Raw genomic sequence first — 24,325 nt, 5'->3', positions numbered from 1 at the left:
TTGTTCTAAACCCTCGGAGGCTGAAATCGCTTTCCTCACAGTTTCATCCCCACTGCCATTTGCACAAACTGGTTCATCATTGTGGAGCTGCTTAAAAAAATTAATGTAATAGATTTTAGGGCCAGTAGAGACTGTAACAACCATCTTACTTGACCTCCTGCATAACACAGGACCGAGGATTTCATCCAGCAGTTCCTCCTTTGAGTCCAACAACCTGTGGTTGAATTAGGGCACGTTCATCACACAGAGACAATCCTGATTGGTTTCAGCCGTGTTAGTCTGTATCTGCAAAAAGAACAGAAGTACTTGTGGCACCTTAGATACTAACAAATGTATTTGAGTGGCCTGATTTGAAAACTCTAAGACTCAAGTGATGGTGAATTAACGACATTTCTTGGTGGTGGTAATTATGTGTGTTGTCATGGTAGGATTGCTTGTGTGTATTGGGCTGCATGCTCTAGTTCAGGATTACTCTTGATAATACAAATGGTGCTGTTGAGTTACTCATACGCATCCATGGACAGACCCTGGCCATTATCTAAGTGGATGGTATACCCTCAGCTGAGGCCATGGGACATGCCTGGTGACATGGTACTGTTTTTATGGCTTCTTGCTTTACTTTCTAGAGAAGAATAGCCATGAATGGGAGCATTCAGAACGATAGACTTATACTGAGCACCTGCAGTTTCTCCCACTCTGTATGAGAAGGTGCCTTTCCCAACTTGCTTCAACACACATTCTGTGTACTATGTAGAGTCAAATGCTCACCCCACTTATGGAGTCATTAGCAATATGATGACAAAGTTCAGCTCAAACTTTCTCCCCAGGTTTAGCTGCATATAGGGTTCCTCTCTCACATCTGCTCAGCCCACACCCTAAATCCCCTCTCACCAGAGAGCAAGTTTTGCTTTATATCCAAGTGAGATAAGGAGACCCATACCTCAAATGAGTCAGCAGAGCCCACTTAACCCTTTCTCCTCAGGATCAACCCCTAACAGAGCTGAGGTGTTATAACATGTATGTGTGTTGTTTAAACACCCTTGTCCATGGAGTTGCTGCTTATCCAAGCATTTGGGGATTAATCAGTTTGACTCTACCCAACATTCAAGCTGATTTTTTTTCAATCAGTTGTTTCTCATGGGAACTTCTGAAAATGTTTTTATTCTTCAGAATTTCCTGTGAAAATGTTTTGGCTTTTGGAAAAGTAAGTGTGTGTGTGTGTGTGTGTGTGTGTGTGTGTGTGTGTGTGTGTGTGTGTGTGTGTGTGTGTTTTTGTTTTTTCAGAAAGTGAAGCCAAACGTTTGTTGTTAAACTGGAAACGTTTCTAGCAGTGATGGAAAATTTTCTGTGAATGTTTGTTTTTGTTTTGCTGAGTAGCTATTTTCATGTATTTTTGGACAGTATTTTAACCAGCTCTGTCCCCTATGTGCTGGTAGCAGCCTGGCCACAGATATCCCCACAGTGTATGGCCCTACTTCCCCTCTCCTATCTAAGGGCCACATTCTGCATTCCTTAACAGAGCCAAACTCCAGTTGGAAGGGAAACAAACTGTCGCAAAGTTTGGGGGAGACAGGGACCTGCACCCCCCACTTCCTGCGATTCACCGTGACTCCCAGCCAGCCAGTAACACAGAAGGTTTATTAGACGACAGGAACATAGTCCAAAACACAGCTTGTAGGTACAAGAAACAGGACGCCTCAGTCAGGTCCTTCTTGCGGGGTTAGGGAGCCAGACCCAGTTCTGGCCTCCCTCCATTTCCCCAGCCAGCTCCAAACTGAAACTCACCAGCCCCTCCTCTGGCCTTTGTCTCTTTCCCGGGCCAGGAGGTCACCTGATCTCTTTGTTCTCCAGCAACTTCAGTTGGCACCTTTGCAGGGGAGGGGCCCAGGCCATCGATTGCCAGGAGCCAGGGCATCGGCCATTCTCTGCACAGACACCATCACACTGGTCCTCTAGGGCTCTGCAGCCATCACACACCCTTCTCCCTCCACCTAGATACTTGATAAATGTGTAGGGGAAACTGAGGGACCCACACAATATTCAGAGAAAACATTAAGAACATTCCCCCTTCGTCACACATACACTCTGATATTAAATAATACATCTATCTGCATTAATGGTAGCTTTTCCCACCATAGCTTACTGTTATCTTCTTTTCCAAACTGTGTGGGGATATGGGACCGGCCAAGGCATGAAATTGAATGAATAAAATCATGACCTTTTAGCAGATCAGAATGTGAACAAGATGTGTGTGATGTGGAGAAAAAGCTGCTTCTTATGCAGGATGTATCAAATATGGATCTGCTGCAATATATATGGGTATGAAGGCTTCAGTCCCTAGGAAACTCCAACTAGTGCAGACCGCTGCAGCATGTCTCCTCAGCGACATGGGCTACTGAGAACACATCAGACTTGCCTTCTGTTTTCTACACTGGCTTCCCACAGCATTTCAAGACCCTGGCCTGGGCCCAGCGTATTTAAAAGAGCCTAAAGTGCCGGGATGAAAACCATGGTTGGTCGTTTTGCTCCGCTGGCACAAGGGAGCTCTCCACGATAAGGATATAGCTCAGGTCTGTGCACAAGACAGAGCTTTCACGGGTGCTGGCATGAGTCCCTGGGGAAGTTCATTCCAGTGTCTAAGGGCCCTCACTCACCTTCCCACCGTTTGCTTCAAGTGCCAGGTGCATTCTTTAATCACCCTTCTGTAGCATAGATGCAGAGCAGCGTGTGGGCGCCTATGTGAAAAACATGCTACCAAAACAAGATTGTCTCCTGCACAAGCATCTTCCCCCACCCCTCCCCATGGGGAGAGGATGAGAGAGCAAACCTGTGACCGATGCTACTCACATTACTTAGTGCACTGCTGGAAGGTGCTCAGATACTGCAGTGATGAACACGATATAAGAACCTGTAGAGACTAGAATAGTACTGTGTTTACACTCATTTCTAACGTGTGGGTAGTTAAAAAGATTTTAAGGCCAGAAGGGGGCCACTATGATTATCTAAACTGGCCTCCTGCATAATACAGACCAGAAAATTTCACTTCATAGAGCCCAACCGCCTGTGGTTGAATTGCTTGGGTATTTTTATATAAATTGTGTATAGAAAGCTTCATTGAGAATATTAAAGCAGGTCATGATTGCACTGTAAGCTCCATGCAGTGCCTCATTGAAGTAATTGGAGCTCAGTGTGATTGCAAGGGGACTGTCTTTGCAGAGTACATTGTAAGATCGGGGCTTTAATACTTCAAAGTCAGGGAAAGTCAAAGTTAAGGTTTCACATGTAACCTTAACTCTGCCCTTTGCCTAAAGCAACTGGGGCAGGCCAGAGTTTCCAGCCCTTTTGTCTGCCGTTGCTTCAAATACCAGTTGTGTTTCCTGGTCCTGTAACATTTTCATGTTTGTTTTCATTTCTCTTTTGTATCCTGCTCCTTGCAGAAGGCTAAGTAAGTCACCTTGTTCGTAGGACATTTTGGAGCAGAATTCTTGTGTCTATATGCAGTCTTATGGAAATCTTCAGGAATGGACAGGCAAAATGTTTCTGGTACTTTAATGGAAAAGCTTAACTGGATCTCCCCTGCCTGAATGATTGTCTCATAAGTGCATGACTGACTTGGCATAGAGTTTTCAAAAAAAATGTTAAGCCTTGCTTTGCATAAAGTGAGAATTAGAAGAGAATTTGGTTACCACCTGATATATTCATTGTGCAGAGATGATAGAGGTTTGTAGTAAAGAGGAGTTTGTGATTTACTGAATCAGGGAGTGACTCTGGTAATGATACATGTGAGGTTTTTCCACTCCCTCCAGCTACACTCACACTTCTCATAAATGTTGTTGCTATTTGATAGCACAGAAATAATTAATGGCATCAGACATCATTGTGCCTGTATCTATTCTGATTAAAAAACAAATCCTTCATCATTATCAAAGAAATTGCGGTGCTGGGGAAAGTGATTTCTCCCAGGGAACCAGCTTAATTTTCAAAGGGTTGATTTTTAAATTGCGTAAAGTGATATGCATTTAAAGAGGTGTGATCTTTGGAAGGAGCAGTCTCCTAGTTTTTCCCGCAGGCCTGACTGGTGCGTCAGATGAATTTCCATCACAGTTTGTTTGAACAAAGGATGTCAGCAATAGAGCTGGGCCAGATGATTTTACAGTGAATAGAAATTTCACTGAAAAATGCATTCCTCGGGGCTCTGAACATCTTTGTGAATGTGGGTCAAATTCAGCAAATAGTGTTGGTCGGGATAAAAAACTGGGGAAAACCCCTGGAAATGTCATTTCCAAACAAAATGTCCAAAGGAACCATTTTGAAATGAAATGTCCATTTGAACTGACACTTTGATTAGCAGATGTTGTTTGGAAAATGTTGACATTCCAAATGTTTTGTTTGACCTGAACAAAAGTTTTTTTTTCATTTCCTTTAATTCATCAAGAGAACCAAAAAACCCACCCCTCCTGGTTTGGTGCCAAACTGAATTTTTCAGATTTTTTTTAGTTTGGCCACTGAACTGAAAAAATCCGTTCTTCATTCAGCTCTCATCAGCCGGGCCCGCCGCCAACCTGGCCAACCAGGCCTCCGTGGGGTCAAGGAACATTGTGGAATGTGCTTTTGACCCATTCAGCAAGGCACCTAAGCGCACGCTTAACATTAAGCAAGTGCTTAAAGCCAAATAACATCAATAGGCCTTAAGCATGTTAAGTGCTTTGCTGAATCAGGGCCTGAGAGAGCACCCAGCACTGGATGTTGCCTGGGTTGTGTTTAGGTGCCCAATGAAGTCAATTGGGGAAGCTTTATGTTGACTTCAGTGGGCTTTGGGTCAGGATTCAGGTGCTTGTAGAGGGGATTGACCCCCTTTCCTAACTCACACACTAGCATGATACATAGAAACAAGATAATTGATTTCTGGGGTCTCCAACCTTCCAATTTATCTTCCTCCCAACGTGCGATCTCAGTTAAGTAATTTTGAAAAGAATAATTCCCATTAGTGAGCAACATACATCCTCAGATGTCAAATAATGTGATGCACACGCTAATCTCTGTCTACCGATCCCCCAGGTGTCATAAAATGGCTGGAAAACAAAGAGAAGCAAAGAGCAGCGTGTCCTCCTCAGAGGGATTGCATGATTCTTAGATTGTTGTGCTCCCAAACCAGAGTGTTACCCATCAAGCACAAGAGGAGCGCATTTGTGCTGATGTAGATGTCATCTGTCTCTTGAGTGAGAGACAGTAAACCCAACCTGCAGACAAAGATGTGCTTTGTAAGCGGACCTATGCAAAGTTACCTTTTGAATGTGATTTCCTCCCCTTTTCCCCCCCCCCAAAAAAAAAGTGGCGGAGGAGAAGGGAAGGGGTGCTAAAGACACAGAAATAATTGGTGTGGGGAAACCAAGAGCCCCTTTATATCAAACTGAGGTTTTATATGAATGAGGAAATGTCTTTCTCCTGATCACCTTCTGGTCTAATTAGTAGCAAATCTCTCTCTGGATTTGTCTGCAAATAAAATCACAGGCTGAATGGGCTGGAGCTGTCACTAGGGGAGAACTCTGACTCCCCTTGTTTCCTGTCCCCCACCCCTTAAAGCAACAAAAGTACTTGATACTAGGAAAAGTTGACCAAGTCCCATTAAATGAGAGGGGAGCCAGGCTCTTAATTAGAAGCGTGGGAGGTCTGCTTGGCACATGTTCTCGGGACCCCTCACTGACTAGGACAAAGGTCCCACGTCCATTTCCCAAGGAGGAGCGAGAAAAGGGACTGTGGAACGTCTAATTAGGGAGGTAATTAAGGGACAAGTTTTCATGGGCGTTCAGGATGTTTTATAGCTGCTGCCATTTTTTTTGACAAGTCTGCGTCTGTCAAGTGTCGACGCTATTGTTTCAGTGCTGAGTTTGCACTGCGGTGAAATGAACCATTGTATGGATAGATGAAAAAGGCTGGGTCAATTGCCTGTGCTTTGGGAGATGCCTGGCATGTACACTCAAGGCCCTGTGAACGTTTGGGAAGAGCGATTGTTCCGAATTTCCAGTAGCAGCTACAGTATGTGTGTTCTTAAGCCTTGGGGAGAACAGTGTATCTGTATTCCCAGTGCCTTTTGTTCAGGCCAGTTGTAACAGAAACGTAAACAACCGTAGTTTTCTGAAAAAGAGCTTCGCCCAACCATCTCTGGCTTCGTTTATTCTTCAAGAGCTCGCCATGCAAAAATCGGGCCTGGTCCATGGGTAATTAGAATCCAGATCAAATAGATTCATATGGGAAATGTTTGTGTAGTTATTTCAAATGCTATTTGCTTCGATAGGACCAACAGTGTCCCAAGCTCTCTGAGGTACTAAGGACTGTACTGAAACAGTTGTATTAGGAAAAAGGGGCACCGGGAAAGTCTTCATTTGTAAATACCATCTGTCAACTAGTTTTACACATTTAGATACATACAATAGCAGGTGTGTGTGTGTGTGTGTTTTTCCAGAGATGCTGGGAACCTGCAGGTGTTAATTTCACTTAGAGCTACAGATGGTCAGGATCTCTGAAAATCCGACCCAGAGAACATATTTGTGGCTGTAGCGTTCCTCTGCTGAGAAATATTGCCTAGCACTAAAAGCAGAGGGCTGGGTGTTGGGATTCCTGGATTCTTCTATTTCTCCTGCTGACTTTCTCTGTGACTTTGGGTATGTCCCTTCATTTATCTGGGCTTCAGTTTATCCATCCGTAAAAGGGGGATAAAGACACTTGACCTGGGATATTGTACGAGATGTAATTGACGTTTACAGAATGCTCTAGGATTTGCAGTTGAAAGATGATACATGTAAATACTGAACCATGCAGGCAAATCTGTTAAGGTACAGAAGGCGGACTGGAAAGGAATCTTGTGCTGTAACATTGGGAAAGGATATTTATTAAAAGGAAAGTTACATTATCCTGCATCCAACTCATTTTCCAGGGCAAGTTAAGACTAATTCAGCGTAGGGAAGAAACCGCTCATGAGCGATTGTGTTTCTTGGTACATTTCCTTTGACAAATAAATGTATTGGCTACTCCTGTTTGAAGGAAAAGCTCTTAGGGGTAAGTGATTATGTTCCCTTGCCAAACCAAACGCTCACCGTATTGACACTGGAGGCAGTAACACTCCAGGATCAGTCACACACATGTCCAAGGACTTCGTGTTGCCGAGTAGGTTTGTTTTCAGGTTTGTTTCATTTTTAACATGGAGGCAGCTTGCTGCTGCTTGGGTTTGTTCACAGCTGTCGTGAGTTGCTTTATGTCTAAAGGGGCATAAAGTCTTGCACGGGCTACTCTCACGGCTGGGCTGCATGCTTGTCTGTGAGGGAAGGAGGGAACCCATGATTTCATCGTCATCTGTCAGAGTTTGTTTTATTGGTCTGTATCGCTGCAGCCACATCCCCATCGTGTTAGGTGCTGTGCAAATGCAAAACAGAGCCCGTCCCTGCCCTGAAGAGCTCCCAGTCCAAGCACAAGAGAACAGATGGCAGGTGCATACAACACACAGACAAGCAGGGAGCACAACATGGCTATGAGGCTCTAATACGCCCTCTTCTCCCCTTACCTGCCCAGTAACGACTGTGTCCTGTGCTCACAGGCTCACAGGCTGGGTCCAGTTGTGCTCACAGGCCTGGACCCAGCTGCTGGAGGGGAGGTGGCATGTGTTGGAATGGATTTCAGTGTCTGCCTATAATTGATGGAGGACCCCCTGGATAGCTAGAGCTTTGTCATCTCCTCTCTGAGGTTTAGGGTTAGTTGCGATTTCTGCCCGCCCTGGCCTCCCTGCTGTTCTACACGGGGCTAATGGAGAACCCTTTCTAAGTTTCTGGTGCAGATGCCTCTGCTCCGCTGCCCCCTTTCAAGGCTTGTTTGATTCCACACTTTGAAGTGCTTTTGTCCCTCAGGGTGAGACCTTCTCAGCTGTTGATGAAAGCCAAGGAGAACGCACTTTAACCTCCGGAGCAATGTCTTCTCCTAATCGTCATGACAGATTGAAAGGTTCTTGTCTGATCGTCTCAACGGATTCTGCTTCCTCTAATGAAGCAATAGGAGCTCGGGGTCAAGGAGGGTAGAAAGTCCCTGGCCATTAGTGGGTTAGGCATTGAATTCTCAGATGGGTACTGGGTACAAGGGAGACAGAAACGGCAGGATGTGTTTGCGCTGGGAATGGCTGAGACAAAGGGAGGGGATTCTTGTTTACACTTAGGGTTTGTCTACCTGGGAAAACTGTCCCAGTGACACAGGCAGCGTTATACCAGTATAAACCCCATGTGGACACTGGAGAGTGGTGGGGTTTTTTTGGTTTGGCTTAAACCCCTTCCCAGGGAACATAGTGAAACCAGAAAAAAAATGCATTGTGGACATGCATATGCACAAGAGATACTGGTGTAACTATAGCTATTCACATTCACATCTCAGGGGATACTGAAAAACCTCCTGTGTAGAGAAGACCCAAAGTCCATTTATTCCACTCTGGCAGTGTAACGGTGTCTGAGCGTCAGAGATGAAAGTAAGCTGGTTCTGTCCGGTATGCTGTGCCGGACCAGACCGGCTTCCCCAGGCTGGTGATTTAAAGGGCCCGGGGCTCCCTGCAGCAGCTGGAGCACAGGGCCCTTTAAATGGCCTCCCAAGCCCTGCTGCTAGAGCCCTGGATAGCGGCGACAGGGCTCCAGCAGCGATTTAAAGGGCCCGGAGCTCCGCTGTGGTAGTGGCGGCCACAGCCCCAGGCCCTTTAAATCGCCCCTGAGTCTCAGGGTTCCCAGCCGCCTCTGCAGCTGGTAGCACCAGGTGATTTAAAGGTCCTGCCTCTGGCGGTTGAGGCCACGCCCCTGCTCAGGACTCTGGCGTACCGGTAAGTCCTTTAACTTACTGTCACCCCTGCTTAGCGTGGGAGCATATTATACCTGCCCCCGCTTTACACTGCTTTGATAGCATAGAGCAACTTTAAAGGGGACTTGGTGTAAAAGAGAATCAGGCCCCAGGTAAAAGCCTGAAGATGAAATGTGCATTATCGTTTTGCCGAAACTAGCACGCAACAAATAGGAGGGAGGTGGGGCTCGGGGTGACTGATAAATAGCAGCAGGAAGCATGTTCTGTAGTAAACCAGTGATACACGAACGACAAGCTTGGCGTTCTTGGTTTCGATGGAGTTACTCGGAGCGTGGATGCTTACCCGAACGATCAGTACCTCTCTGATCTGCAAACTCGGGCTGGAAGTCTCTCTCTGGAGCAGCCGTTCAACTGTTCCGTTTCCAGCCCCAGCCAAAGCCCAGCTGTGCGCTGGCTGCTGAAAAATGACAAGCCCCAAGGGAAAAAAATGTAACAAATGATTACAGAGCTCAAAAGGGGTTCCTTACCAGCGTGGGTTTGGGAAGTGGGTGGCAATCAGAGGTTCTTAACTTATCCAGATAGGTTCATCCTTATAATTATTTTGTCTACATAGCATCATAAACACACCTGGCACTTAACAATGCTGACCCATCTTGAGGACTTTAAAAGCCAGGGGCTGGAGTCTCAGCTGGTGCAGAACCATATCACTCACTGACGTGCCTGGAGCTGTGGCATTTTGTCCTAGCTGAGGATCTGGCCTCTGCATGGTTCCGTTTCCAGGGTGGGAGTTCAAAAGGGAATCTGAAGATGACAATTGCCTAGAAGATCCAGGCCTGTAGCCTCTCTTAGCTATTTAGCTGGGCACACTCTGCTCGCCCGAGGAGGAGAAGCAAGCATGCCCTGCAAGGACAGAACAGGCCTTTTCATGTTTCCCCTCTCTTGTGTAATTACTTTCCATTGAGTTTGTCTTTGATAAAATACCTCTAACCTAACCTTTCTCTAGAGACCTGCGGGCAGGGCTCAGCACTGGAGCCGTCTTTAGTCCTGGCTGACGGACTTGACCTTGTTTCCCTTCAGAATTATTTTTTTTCAGACAGACACCGGTGTGGGAACAAGCACACCGCTCAGCTATCCAGCACGCCTGGATTAAGAGGCTGCCGTTGGTTGGAGACACAGCTGCCCGTTTAACATAATCTGCTTTTTAACGAAGTGAATTCTGAGTCTCAAGGGCTGCGGAGCTGATTAGCAGAACCACTTCGATCCCCCAACCCCAAATGGAACAGGCTTCAAACCCTTAGAACCTAGCGGATGAGTTACTCCTCTTGATCACCTCCCCTGAAAATGAGCCAGGCCTGCCTCGCTGCTCTGCTTTCCTTCTCCCTCCTCCCCTGCCACCCACCCCCAGTGAAGCCAATGGTTCAATCCCGTTTACCTAGATTAGCAGCATTTTTACACTCCCCATTTTATTTCACTTGCAGTTTTACGATAGCAAAGCAGGGAAGCAGCTGCACTGACAATAAAGCATAATAACCTGCGGAGGAATGCCCCGGTTGGTTCCACCACAGTCGATGTTAGTAAATGTGTCTGCTATGTGGTGCGCTTGTTAAATGTTTTAACAGTTGCTATTTAGGCAATGCAGTAACGAATATTGTACTGAATCTTTATGCTCTGGCCTCTGTTGGCTCTGACTGGCCTTTTCAAAGGAGCCTAAGATTGGGTGCCTACCTCCTGAAAACCCTATTCCTAACTGGTGGATCTCTGTGTTTTCCCTATTGGACTTCAATACCCTTGAGACCTACTCGTGAAAGTCACTATATAAGAGCTAGGTAGTATTTAATTCTTTAGCACTAGCTGGCACTTGCAGCTGGCTGCGTGCGCAGTGCCATGATCTTTTGGGGGTGCCAGCTGTGCCTTGTGCGTGAAATGTATCGGCAGGTGAGATCACCTGTAGGTTTGGGGGTGCAGTTGTTGCTTCGTACTAGGACAAATTGGGCCCCCAAAGTCTGTGGAATCATTTTAAATGGGTCCATGATTATTTCTGATTATGGAGCTTTAAAAGGCCAGCAGCCGATTTGGGAGTGTACATGTTCCACTGAGCAAATTAATAAGATGAGACTCAATCAATGCACTTGGGGCAGATTGTCAGGCGCTGTAAGTTGACAGAGCTCCACTGAAGTCAAGCTGAGCTGAGGATCTGGCCCCTAATGTATCTTTACCTCAGGGTCTCAGGTTTCCAGAGCTCAGCGTTGCCAGCTTGTAGCTTAGCCACTGCATCAGCCAAAGGGGCCAGTGAAAGAGCCTTTCTGGATCAGCTGAGCTCAAGAGGATTTCATTCATGCCTCAGCTTACCTCTTGATGGCTCTTCACATGGAGGGAACTGGAGGGAAGGTGGCCTCTGTGTGTCTTTGCACCTTCTCTGCTCGACTCTGGTTTTCAGTGCAGCTTGTCAGCAGTGGATTAAAGCAGTTGGAGCCTCTGCTTTTTGGAGAAACGAGTGGCAGCCGCCTGCAGGTGAGCAATTGATTAGATAAAGGACGTTTAAGTTGCTTTCTCGCAGCATTGCTCAGATAATCGCCCTGACTCCACTTCCATGCTCAGTTCTAAACAGACACCAGTTACCATTTGGACATTTCTTTAATGCCTTGGTTCCTTGTTTCTTGCAGTAGGAACGTTTGAGCACATGGCAATTGCAAAGTTGCACTAACCCGATGATAGACGTAGTTTTTGCCCATGGAGCCGCCCCTTCTGCCAGTTGCTCCCTCCGAAATGTCCGCAGGCCGCAAGACTTGGTTGCAGCTGTTAATTAAACAGCTCCCCAAGAGGAGGTGGTTTTTAGTTAGGAATGAAAGGCCGGAGGTAGGAGAGACCATACTGTGTTTGCATTTGGTGGGGGTGGCGCTTAAGGCAGACTTTTAGCACCTTCAGATGCAGCAGCTGTGTAGTGCTGGGCCTGATGCTGCAGAACTGGAGCCCAAACATTTACAGAATCTGCTGCTTCCTACTGGAGAGTCTTGGCAGCTCTTCTCTTTCAGGCCGCGTCTAAAGTGTGACGACGGAGGGACGGAATGGGCTTGAGGCTGGGAATGGGGAGCGGGGGGCCTTTGGCTTCCGGGTCTCCAGTTCAAACTGAGCCAAGGTCAAGAAGTAACCCAAAACTAAGTATTGTCGAATGGACATGACTGAATTTGCCACGGGTAGCCACTGAGGCCAAGGACTTAGCAAGATTTTAAAAATGCTGGGAATCGCTGGCGTTGCTATAGTCAGCGCTCACAAACTTTTCAGAAGGGATGGTAAAGCTCGTGCTTCAGAGTTAAAGCCAATCTCTAGCTATTAGAGAGGAGGATAAGGGCTAATGTAGGGGGCAGGTTATCCCACTTCTGCTACTGCCGTGTTCTAACACCTGCCTCTGCAGCATCTGGTACCGGCTGCTGCCAGAGTCAGGACGCTGGACTAGGTGGACGGTGGGTGTGATATACTCTGGCAGTTCCTATCAAAGGCACCAAGTGGCACCACTGCCTCTCCATGGCCTGGGATAGAGGATTCCTCCACTCCTTGCCCCTTGCTCTGGGCCAAGTCTAGCTACTTGGACGTGGCACAGAGGAAAGGCTCAGCCCTGGTGATAGATATCGGTTGTTAGCCACAGGATGCAGTATACCGATTTAACTCTTTTCGTCTTCCCTCGTAAGTCAGCCGCTCCAGTGCCCAGACTCTTTGCTCCTCTCTGACCTGCCTTTGTCACATCAGCGTCTTTCAGTGCTCAGATCTCAATGCAGCCTTCCAGGTGTTGTGCCCCCAGAGCTGCATAACAAGCAGCCACCCTCACCTCTCTCTGCGATGGAGAAAGTCATGTCAGATAATATATATTACCCATCTAACCGATCCATCCCCATGGGCTTATGTATGACATTCGTTGCCATGGTACTTGAGTGCCTTGGAAGAATCCATGTGCCAAGTATAACTTTGGGGACGGTTTGTTAGTCCTGGATAGTGTAGGTGACGTGTGCAGCCAGGATTCTGTTTCTCTGTGTGCTTCACCTTGATAGGGAAGAAGTCTGCCTGAGTTTTCCATATGCCTGATGTCTCCATGGGGAGATAGGGCAGGAAGGGAATTCAGGGCAGTGGAGAATCTTGCAGAGAAACTTTGTTCTTTCCTTTTTTTTTTGGTGGTTTTCCTTAATCTACAACGAAAGCCACTGGTACCTGTTCAAAAACAGACTCCAAAGAGAGACTGCTGAAGTCGAATTAATATGCAAATTAGATACAATTAACTCAGGCTTAAACGGAGACTGAGAATGGTTGGGTCATTACACTAATTGAATCTATTTCCCTATGTTAAGTTCTCCTCACACCTTCTATGGGTCATCTCTATTATCACTTCAAAAGGTTTTTTTTTCTCCTGCTGATGATAGCTTATCTCAATGGTTAGACTCTTCCTGTTGGTATGCATACTTCCACCTTTTCATGTTCTCTGTATGTATAAATATCTCCTGTCTGTGTGTTCCAGTCTGTGCATCCGATGAAGTGGGCTGTAGCCCAGGAAAGCTTATGCTGAAATAAATTTGTTAGTCTCTAAGGTGCCACAAGTACTCCTGTTCTTTTTGCGGATACAGACTAACACGGCTGCTGCTCTGGTACCTGTTGTGTTCTTTATGTATGGGGAACATCATGCTATACAACTAAGCATGTGAGTCAAAAGAGACCATATGTGACTGGCCTTGGGGGTGTTTCTCTTCGTTTAGGAGGAATCTCAGTGCTGCCAAGTAGCGCTTATCCTGTCTGTTGTTTTTAGGAATGGTTGGAGCCTCTGCTTCCCTTCCCACTCTCTGCACCCCAAAGAAATTCCTTTGTTTTTTCCATTTCATATTTGTCTGATTTCAGCCGAGTTAACACAAGACATCGCAAACTGCGTCCCGGCAGCCTCTTTGGTGAGCTGATTCCATTTGCTGCCACCTTTTATTCTGGCTCAACAAGCCTGAGGGATAATGGGCGGAATTATCTCTAGCTTCCTTCGCAGACGCGGTGGTGGGGGGTACAGAGGTAGTGGAGGAGAATGTTTGTTTGCAAGCGTATTAGGCTGCCGTGCTTTGTGCTGAGCTTACGCCATTGAAAGTAGAAACACGGTGTTTCTTTCCTCTTGTCAAAGCAGCGCATGGCCTGTGGCTTTGATCAGGAGAACGTGCCTTCTCCCAACAGACCCCTTTGTTGGCCAGCATATGTCAGCTGCTTGCTGGAGAGAAGTCTACCTGTCTTCCAGCACTGCCCTTTGGGGACTCAGCGCTGAAGGACTATTCATCAGGGCCACAATGTGTGTGCCAGAGGCCCTGGGAAGAGAGTACATCACCGGAACATTTGCATAGCTTCCCCCTCATTGGTTTGGCTCTCCCTGATGCAGCTGTGTCTACAGTGAAGGCAGAGTGACGGCTGACTGTAGTGTCTCACTGATCCACTGGCTCAGGTGTCTTTAGGCACTTTGAGGTTTGGTTGTGTGTGCGCATTTTAAGAAGGATTTCTTAGGAAGCCCAGGCTGAAGTTTCTTCTGCCCAGTCTAGTCAGCTGAAGTTGTGCTTTAAAGTAAGTATATATAGCAGCTTACTGAGCGTATTGCTGGAAGGAGCTTTAAAGTGAGTAGCTTTTGGTATGTGCTGTTGAGGAAAAATTCAGGAGGTGCATGAATATGTAGGATGGGTTTTAGAGAGAGAGGGGTGTGTGTGTGTGTGTGTGAGAGATCTCTCTTGCTCTCCACTTTCTTGCTTCAGTGTTGTACAAACTTTGAAAGACATTAATCATAAAAATCCTTTATAGTTTTAAAACAAAACAAAACACCAGCAACTCAGTTGTGATGTCTTTGCAGAACAATAGTGTCCCTTTCTCTAGTTAAGGGTTATTGACCTCTGCTCTGTTCAAACCCCATGGGAAGGATTATTTAAATAGTATTTCTGATCAAAGGCCATGATTTTGTCAAAAGTGAAAGTATATTTCCAAAAGTCTCTTGCTATATGAGGTGCTAAAATGTTATAGTTTGAAAGCAATGGGGAAGTTTTCAACAACACGTATTGTTTAGGTAAAAAGTTTTGTAAATTGTTTAAATGTTTTTTAATGTAACCATTGGAATATGAATAGAAAAATAAGGCAGAGGTGGGAGGGGAGCGGGATAGGTATTTTCTTAAATCTTTTAATTTTATTAAAAGAAGTGAGCTGCATGCATGGAAATCAGTAAGTTGCATGTCCTAGCAGAGTCACTGTGTTGGGTGGTAAGAAACCTAGACAATGCTACTTACTGTAAATGGAGAAAAAAGTAGTTTGAGGATATAAGATCCCAGTTCTTAGAGTTGTGTTATATCTGTTTAAATCTAGCATACGCAGTAATATAGAGCACGTAAAGTACCATATAGGAGTCTTTAGGTGCTGTCATACTACTATTAATAATTGTGATACCAAGAATGTACATTATTTTTCTCTGTTAAACTAGCACCTCTATATTCCACTCCCCTCCATATTCCACTCCCCTCCCCAATTTCCTTTGCTCTGCTTCTGAGGGGTAATTTAAAGAAAAGCAAGCAAAGAAAAGGAGTTGGAGGGATTTGTGACAAAGCTGCAAGCTCTCTTTAAATGTCCCGTCATCCCCGGGGTAGGAGACGTAGCTGTCTCTGTGTCCTAGTGACCCAGTCGGTGAAGAAGGCAGTCGTGGAATATGAAAACCTCCCTGAAATGGGGTATAAGCGTAGAGCCAAAGCTTGAAAGGAGCTGAGCCACTGCAACTCCAGTTGGTGTCTTTGGGAACTGAGGAAGTTCATCTGATGCATTGGCCCTTAATTTTCTGAATGGAAACAGTTCCTCAGCAAACGCTGCCTCTTTACACTGGGCTGGAGCACCTGGTGGTAGCGCCAGGGTGTGTAGCTTGAGATAAAACACGTACAAAGATCTTCGAAATCCGTCACACAGAAGATGTTCTATGATTAATTTCACATTGACTCCAGGGGAGGTGGCATTAAATAACTGATTTCTAGGACCTGATCCTGTAGATCTTATTCAAGCAAAGTTCCCACTGAAGTCAATAGTTATTTTGCCTTGAATGAAAGTGCGACCTTTGCCCAAGTGTCCTGATTCAGGAAACAACTCAAGCACGCGTTGAAGTCAATGGGGTATAAGGACACACTTAGCATAAGAAGTATTTAAGCACATGCTCTGTCACTTCTTGAATTGGGGACATAACTTGTAGGATCTCAAAGTCTGTCAGGCTATATTTTGTGGTCCTTACACATTCCAAACTCCTGTTGACTTCACTGAAGGTTAATCTGGATTTACACTGGTGGGAGTGAGACCAGAATTTGATCTATTGTACATTGTAAGCAATGCCTCCACCACTATAAACGGACAATATCTCTGACAGCAGTCTGTGTGTTTTATCCTTTGTCAAATACAAGTCAATGGAGTCACTGTAGATTTAAACCAATATAATTGACAGAATTTTGTCTGAGCAACCTGCCAATGCTCATGTTAGATACTAATGTGTATGTGAAACTGAACAAATTTATAAGAAGGGAATCCCCATGTGTGTACTGTAAAGATACTATTTTTATTGTTTGGTAGTAGTAGTAGTGTTAATACAGGCAAAATGAATAAAGAATTTAAACAGCTATATTAAAATAGAAAAATCAGCCAGTGTAGTTAGGCCCGAACTGTATTTCTAAAATACATTAAAAATCAGAAACAATTTAAAAATAATAATCCCCAAATCATCATAATCTCCTGAAGCCTGAGTATAGAGTAAAAAGTAATCCTGCAAATTCCAAAGCTGTGCTTATGCGTGGCTTATTTGGATAAAGAGGACTATAGCGTATATTCTAGGGATCCCATTAAAAATGTGTCTGTAAAAGGATTGGACTCTTCAGAGATGATCCATGAAAGAGAGAGTGCAAAGCATGTTCAGGGAACAGCCATGTGAAAAAGCTCATGCAAATGATTTATGTTCTGTTTCCCCAGTCCCTTGAAGATCCAGTGCTCACCAGATTGGCTGCCCTTCGGGCACAAGCATCCTTGGGATTATGTCATGGAGAAAGAGCGTGCAGATTTCCCCCCACTCCCCCATAATCTCTGAGTCTTCAGGCAAAGAATTGGCTTAATGCCCCAGATGGAGCTCTGAACGCCACCTTCTTTTCAGGAGTAGAGTTATTTTTAATGCACAGAGCTGGAGAATTTTTTGCCTCTGGATTTGGTTGCTTGAGTTGCACGGCGCGGCTGTCACGTGCATACTGCGGATTGCTTCACGGGCCCCGGGGTGGGCAGGGACATGGTCACGTCCACCTTTCTGGAATGTTTTGGGGGAAGCCGGCCACGGCAGGAGAGGCAGCAGCAGCAGAGGTGGCGACAGCAGCAGCAGCAGCAGCAACGTTCCCCTCCGAGACCCAGTCACAATAGGAGACATTGCCACAAGTGGTGTCACCCACTGACCAGACCACTGGAACCAATCAGATGCTACCCAGAAGCTCAGCCCCGCGTGTATCACTGTAGGTATCAAGAGCCGTCTTAACTGAGGCTTCCATGCAGTCAAACAGATCACAGCTCCTGCAAGGGCGTTTTGTAACCGTGTGGTCATTAGACAGGGAAACCGAGGCAGTCTGTCAAATGGTGAGAACACACACCTGCCTCCTGCAGCATATTGGGGGTTTAAATAATTTCATGTTTGTAATGTCCTTTGGAGAGAGACAGCCTCCTGTGAGTGCTAAGTATTTTTATGTTCCCATCTGTATCCATCTGAAGGAAAGAGCTTGTTTAACACTGAGGGTGGGGGGGGCATTGCCAAACACTGCTCCCACTAAAAATTCATATGTACTCTTGGCGCAAACAACCCCGCCCCCCAGCACCCTGCTATTAAACGTTTAGTGAGCAGCAGTGAGAGGCCCATTCTCGGTGTGCGAACGGTGGGCAGGGAGAAGGGAGTGGCTCATCAAACTCAATTGGCAAGATTTTTACTCTGCAAGCCCTGAGCACTCCCATGGCTTTTGCCTTGGATCTCCAAGGGCTTTATAAACATCTCATGATGGCTTGGGAAGCAGCTTCACCTCATTTTATGTGACAAATTGAGGCACAGATAGATTGAGACTTGTCCAAGGTGTGTCAGCCAAGCACTGACCGAGGCAGGAATAGAACCCAGGAGTCCTGACTCCCACTCCCCTGCTCCCAGCTGCTTTCCAGAGCTTTGTTTTCTTCCAACCCTATGATTTCACCACAAGACTGAGTAGAAAGAGAATATGGGCCATGAAAGGGAACACCTGGTGTAGAGCGAGACTCTCTGATCACCAACGAAGTGACCAGGAAACTGAGGAAAGTTTAAGAACAAGTGCAAATGGATCCATGTTTAACCCTTTCACTGCTAACCACAGGTTCAGCCGCCGTATGGCACTTGCCTTGTGTATTTTTAAACACTAGTATTTCATTGGAAGGTCAGAGCTTTGAAGGAAACTTGCCCAGTATACAGATAAGCCCTGTTAGGTGTGTGTTTGTCCCAGGTATGTGAAGCAGCACTCAGCTGGTTAAAATTCTGCCTGCTTTTAGAATGGTCCTCCATCTGAAAAGCCCCCCTTGAGAACTAAAGAGCATAGCACATTGATGGGGGCCATTAATTCTTCATAGTGGCTGTGAACGGATGGGGTTTTTCTGGGATAAATTATTTACCTGAAAATGAATGGGGAAATGGTTTGAGTCTAAAAATTACATGTGGGATTAGCTATCCTAGTCAGTTTGACTGGAATACAAGTCACAGCTTCCAGTTTATAGCCTCCAAAATGAGCAGGTACTTTAGGGAAATGTAAATCATGGGATATTCTGAGATGCCAAAGCTAACCGCTCCTGTCGATATTATTCAGAGTGCGAGATAATCGCAGTGAACAATGTGCTCATGCTGTGTTGTAATCCTTCATAAATCTTGAGCCAGGCAATGCACAGGAAAATAGTGTTTTCTTATAGAGAAATACTGCTTAAAACCATATTATAGGAGTAGCCAAGAAGCCTACACCAGACCCTAGTGTTAGACAATGAGACACTGACAGCTTCAAAAATAAACTCATATCAATATTAGTTTGAATTTTGAGGCAAATTTGCTATGAGCATTTGTTTGTTTTCTGTGGATGTCCTGGTGAGTGAATTTATTAGCACTGAGGTTTGTGGGATCAATGAATTCTGAGCAAGCGTTGCAAGAGTGTAAAAAGGAAGCAAATAACAAATTGCAGTTGCAAGGATTCTCACCTGAAACCTGATTCTAAGAGCTACGCTCCTCCAATGAGAGAACAAAACCCTGCCATGTGACCTCTGTGACTAATCAAAAAGTCTAGCATTTTGAATGGTGGATCTTCTTTGCAAGCCAAATGAGCTACTGGCCCAGAATTATCCATCAGCATTATTTGGCAAAGAATTCTGAATGACAAATTCAAGGATGATCTAACCATCTGCTCACTGACAGTTTGTGAACAGAAAAATTCACTGGCTAAACACTCCATTATGAATGAGGAGCTCTGTGGTGAGGGAGGCCTGGTTGTGGAAGTGAGTGCCCTTCCCAGCTGTGTGGGCTAAGAGAGTGCTTGGAGGTTGCAGGCGATAAATATCCCTCTTTAACCCTCCCATAAATGATGACATGTGGAGTTTTCAGCGGTGAAGAGAATGCAAGATGGAATTATACAGAGGAAAAGGGGACCCGCAGTAGTAAAAGCTCTTGGACCACCCACTCTGAATAGAATTAAGAATCTATGCTATCTAGTCACTGCCAGGGGTGGATTTGAGGCTTCCACAGTGAACATGGAGTAATGAGTGCTGGGGGCAGCCCGAACTTATGCACAGAGTCCTACAGCTGCAAAAATAGAGAACAGTTCTGCAACCAGAGGGGAAAAGGGAACACGACAAATGCAACTGGCCTCAAAAGCTACATGCTTAAAAATCAAAGCTGAATATAAATAAGCTTTCTCCTTTTGGTGCAGCCTGTTGGCCAGATTCATCTCCCATTCACACCCCTGTACCTGAGATGAAAATCTGGCCCCGCAGCTTTTATGTGATCTTCATGCTCCAGCCAATCGAAGCTGGAAAAGCTTTCCCCAATGGGGGCTTGTTTTTAAGATCAGGGCTCTGTTTAACGTCAGCTCCACCAAATGAAATAAAAATGATCCGCTCCCATTGGTGGGGTTGGTTTTATAAATTGCAACCGACGAATAGCAGAGGGAACTCAGGGAGGGCAAGAAAAGTAATGAAGGGGGTTTTGTCTAATGGGGAAGTATAAAGTGGGGCTCCTGGGGGTTAGTGTTTTGGACCCGTGCTGCTTCTGATTTATATACAGCTCCCGTATGAACAATAGACATTTAAGATTCAGAAAGAACAAAGTGATTCAGTCTGTCCATGGTAAAGTAGGAGGCAGCTAGTGAATCTGGAAAGCTGCAGCCAGCAACAAAACTTCAGAGGGAGCAAGACTTCGCTCCCGGTTTGTTGTCAGCAAATGATATGCCGTCAGCTCTCGCTAGCAGTTCTGCTCGGTCTTGGGTCTGCATGTGGTGAGGTGGCTTGGGAGGTCCCATGGCTTTGCTATAGGTTCTTCTTGTCTGGGTATTGACTCCACATTGCTATGTTTAAATGATAGATTCTTTCTATTCCCGTAGTGCCGGCGGGGTGAGGACCCTACTTGGAGATCAGAGACCCATTGTGCTAGGGGCTGTGCGCACACATCAGGGAAACAGTCTCTGCACCCAATGGCTCAAGATAGAATCTTTTGAATTTTGGGGCATTCAGTTGTTTAGCCCCAGTTTTCAGAGGTTTATATCCCTTAAAACACTGCTGAAGTGGATGGCGACATAGTCATTTTTTTAGGGCTCAACATTAGGGTGGGTTTTTGCTGGGTTACTCAGCTAAACACTGCTACTGCACTGCACTGGGGTGAGCCAAAACACTGTGCAGTAGGGCTGGCAGAAATTTCCCCAGTGATTTGCAAAGCTAGAATAAGGAACATGCTCTGCCCCACAGAACTTAGCCTGAGATTAGAGGAACCATGGAAAAGATTATAGGAACTGGATTGAAGAAGGACAAGGTTTACACAGACAAGACAACAGGGAGACTAGTTTTATTTTCCTCATCTACTGTAGCACCTAGGAGCCCCAGTCATGAACCAGGACCCCATTGGGCTGTATAGACACAAGATAAAAAGATGGTCCCTGGCCCAAAGAGCGTCCAGTAGAGTGGGTTTTATCTCCAGTGGCTGCGTTTCCACCATATGCTAACGTGTGTGGCTTTGGGTAGTTCCAGGGCCTGGAGTCGGCAGCAGGAGTTGCTGTCCCTGGTCAGGAAATGGAGACTGTCCCTGAAATCCTTTCAGTGCCCTCCTGGTCTCCTCGACCCCTGACTGACCAGCCCACCTACTCTTCCTTTCTTCAATCTGCTCTCTTCTTTTCCTTCTCCCTCCCTTGGGGATACCAACAAGCTCAAGACACAATTGAAAGCTGGATCCCAGAGGTGGTTGGATCTGGGGTTGTGGTCTGGGTCTCTCCCTGCCTTAGGTGCATCCCTCCCCTCCCCTATTTGCCCATTTTTGAATATCCTCCCTCTGGGCCTGCTTCCCTTATGGAGTTTCCCATCCCAGTCAACAATTCCCACTAACCAATGCACAGGGAAGGCGGGATGGAAGGGTGGTTTCATATTTAAGACACCAGACTGGGACTTGAGAGATGTGGGTTGTGTGCCCAGTTCTGCTGCAAATATCTCTGTGAGACCAAGTCCTTCTCTGTGTCCCAGTTCCAATCTGTAACGTGGGGATAATAGTCCTGCCTTTCTCCCACCTGCCATCTGACATGTCTGTTTAGATTGTAAGCTGTTTGAGGCAAGGACAATTGCTCTGTGTGTGTGTGTGCGCGCGCGCCTTGCGCAATGTGGTCCCCATCTTAGTTGGGAAGTTGCTGCAATAATAATGCAAGAACCTGCTTCCTATCATTCCTTGTCAGGCTAACCATTAGACGGGGCCTCTCAAGCCTTTTCTGACCCCCACTCTGTCTTTCATGCAACCCCTGGCCAGTTTCTGGTAAACTGACTTTTCCAGGGATGGCATTGGGGGTGTGAGGAGAAGCTGTTCTTTCGCTCCGAATGCTGCCGTGTGTGTTCCAGTATTTTGGTTTGCACAATAAGGGTGCCCCGTCCAGCACAGCTGATAAAATAAACTGGAAACCTGATGTTTATTGGCAAGTCCAGGAGCCCTCCTCTGAATGGGAATGGAGAATCCTTAGCAGCCGGTTCAGACAGAAACACAGCACGGAGATTCAGCTGACCCAGAATGATGGATTATGATAGATGGGTTTCCTTAATCCTAGTGTTTATCTGCGGTGTTTGCTGAAGACCCAGCTCCAGGCTGATTTGCAAATATCTGCTGGCGTTGTGACCACCTCCACTCTTGCGTTTCTCCGCCAGCTGCTGGATGTGTTCAGGTTCTGCTATTGCAATCACGTTGCTATTCATTTTCATGATTTTTCCTTCACCTTGTCCCCAGGAGTCTGCACAACAGCAAGGACAGGAGGTTTGAGTGTAAGGAGATCTTTGTGGATTCCTGGCCTCAGCCCCAGCATGTGGGGTGGAGGTGAGAGGGGTATTGGTTACTATAACAGCTGCTGAACCCCAAGGCTGCGGTAGATTTTTTCCATCCTTCCCAACCCTAATGAGATCCCTTGCACAAAGACAGGGGCCATTTCTCTGTGTTTGTACAGCACAATGGGACCATGCTGCAGTCCTGTGAACTCAATACTACAGCAACACAAACAATAAATAGTCATCAGAGCAGTTCTGAACATTTCAGCCTCTTTGGTGGTGGAGCACAGCAAAGCGTTCAAACAGGAATTATTAGTGCAAGAGATTATTAAATATTTGTGAATCTGATGGACCGTTCCTACCCTCTTTCCTGGCAGGGTATGTATTTATTTTATGTGGTCTTATAACCAAAGCACAAACCCAAATCATGGATATTTTTTCCCCTCTCTACCAAAATTAAAAATGCAGTCCATTAAAAAGGAAACCAACAGGTATTCCACACCAACCGTGAAATTGGGTCCAGCACAGTAAAAATTGGGTCCAACAGTCTATTCCTAAACCCTTTCCCTCTTCCCCTCAACTTCAGCTCCCACATTGTGATGTTTGTTGTCAATAGACACACCTTGCCTTAGTGAGGTGCTACCTGTGACCTGCCTGATTGGAAATGTTACCTTGAGACCGAAAACTGTGAAGCTAATCTTATAAATCCATCTGCATGGCTCCTCAGCTGTTGGGTAGTGTCAGGTTCAGCTTTTGTTAACCAGATGCGCATCAAATCCAGCTACAAAGCCAACGCCAAAGAGAGACAAAGACTCGCTGTTTGCCCTTGGCCAGGTCACTTAGGCCCAGATCCTCAAAGGTGTTTAGTCTCCTAAATTCCATTGGAATTTGTGTGTCTAACTCCCTTAGGCTCCTTTGAAAATCCCATCCAGTGGAAGTTAGGTGCCTAACTGCCTTTGGAGATGTGTGCCCCGATTCAGCACAGACCTTGCACACGTGCTTAATGTTTAAGCCCCCATTGACTCCCATGGGACCTGAGCACATAAGTAAAATTAAGTTAATTGTGTTCAAGTGCTTTGCTGGACTGGGCTTTGCAGAATGAAGTTGCTCATGCTGTCCATTGTAGAGAGCTGAGAGCGCCTTGGATGAAAAGTGCTCCTTATTTTTATCCAGAGCAGACCTTAGGAGATGGAGTTGGGGGAAGAGCACCTGCAGAATGCGGAGAGGGAATGGGCACGTCAGATGTGTCTTTGATTGAGGGGCAAGAAACATCTGGGCGTGGAGAGGAATGTCAGGAAATGGGAAGCGAGCCCCAGCAGTTAAAGCTTCACGCATGGCTTTGTTCTCTTGTAAATGGATTAAGGCGCTTCTGTGTTCTTCAGCTCTCAGGTTCACTTCTCATCTCTTGTCTTACCAAGTCGCCAGAATTGGGGAACTCTGATGGTGACTCCGGTTGCCTGGTGATTACTTTAAATCTCCCCTCAACAGAATAGGCTTCTTTCAGCAGTGAAGCCTTTGTGTTCTGTTTCGTTTTGTTTTGTTTTACCCTGCCCTCCGGACCAGTAATGAAAACATTCCTTCCTAGACCTGAACAGGCTTGGGCAGGAGTCTGCCTTCTGCATTTGCACAAGGGAAGCAACAAAAGGTTCCTGCTTAGGAAGATGCACATGTTTTGGGTGATTTAAGATGGGATTTTTTTCAAAGGCCCGTAAGGGAAGTTAGCCACGCAAATTCCCATTGACTCGCAATGGGATTTGAGTATTTCTTAGGCCATGTCTACACACGTAAGTGCTGCAGCGGCGTGGTTGTACCAGTGCAGCTGGGCCACTGCAGTGCATCTGGTGAAGACGTGCTATGCTGACAGGAGAGAGCTCTCCCATTGGCATAATAAAACCTCCTCTGTGAACCAGCCGTGTCAACGGGAGAAGCTCTCCTGCCGCCACAGTGCTGTGCACGG

At 46.0% G+C, this 24,325-nt stretch overlaps 1 protein-coding gene across 12 annotated transcripts in view; it reads left to right on the top strand.

The window, feature by feature from the left end:
- DVL1 (dishevelled segment polarity protein 1) overlaps positions 1 to 24,325 on the top strand; it is a 176,425-nt gene that overhangs the window by 115,642 nt on the left and 36,458 nt on the right. For 5 of the 12 annotated variants that reach the window (XM_030537313.1, XM_030537316.1, XM_030537315.1 and 2 more), the window contains exon 5: positions 7,899 to 7,992. The exons of 5 other annotated variants lie outside the window; for them this stretch is intronic. In XM_030537313.1, the coding sequence (XP_030393173.1) occupies positions 7,899 to 7,992 (94 nt within the window). Of the gene's footprint in view, positions 1 to 7,898; positions 7,993 to 11,006; positions 11,335 to 16,787; positions 17,331 to 24,325 lie in introns of those variants that run through there. 2 more of the 12 variants (XM_030537319.1, XM_030537320.1) reach the window with 2 other exon arrangements.

The sequence above is a fragment of the Gopherus evgoodei genome, chromosome 18, assembly GCF_007399415.2.
Source record: "Gopherus evgoodei ecotype Sinaloan lineage chromosome 18, rGopEvg1_v1.p, whole genome shotgun sequence".
In the NCBI taxonomy this organism is placed as follows: domain Eukaryota; kingdom Metazoa; phylum Chordata; order Testudines; family Testudinidae; genus Gopherus; species Gopherus evgoodei.
The sequence above is the reverse complement of the archived record's forward strand: the minus strand, read 5'-3'. Positions and strand labels throughout refer to the sequence as shown.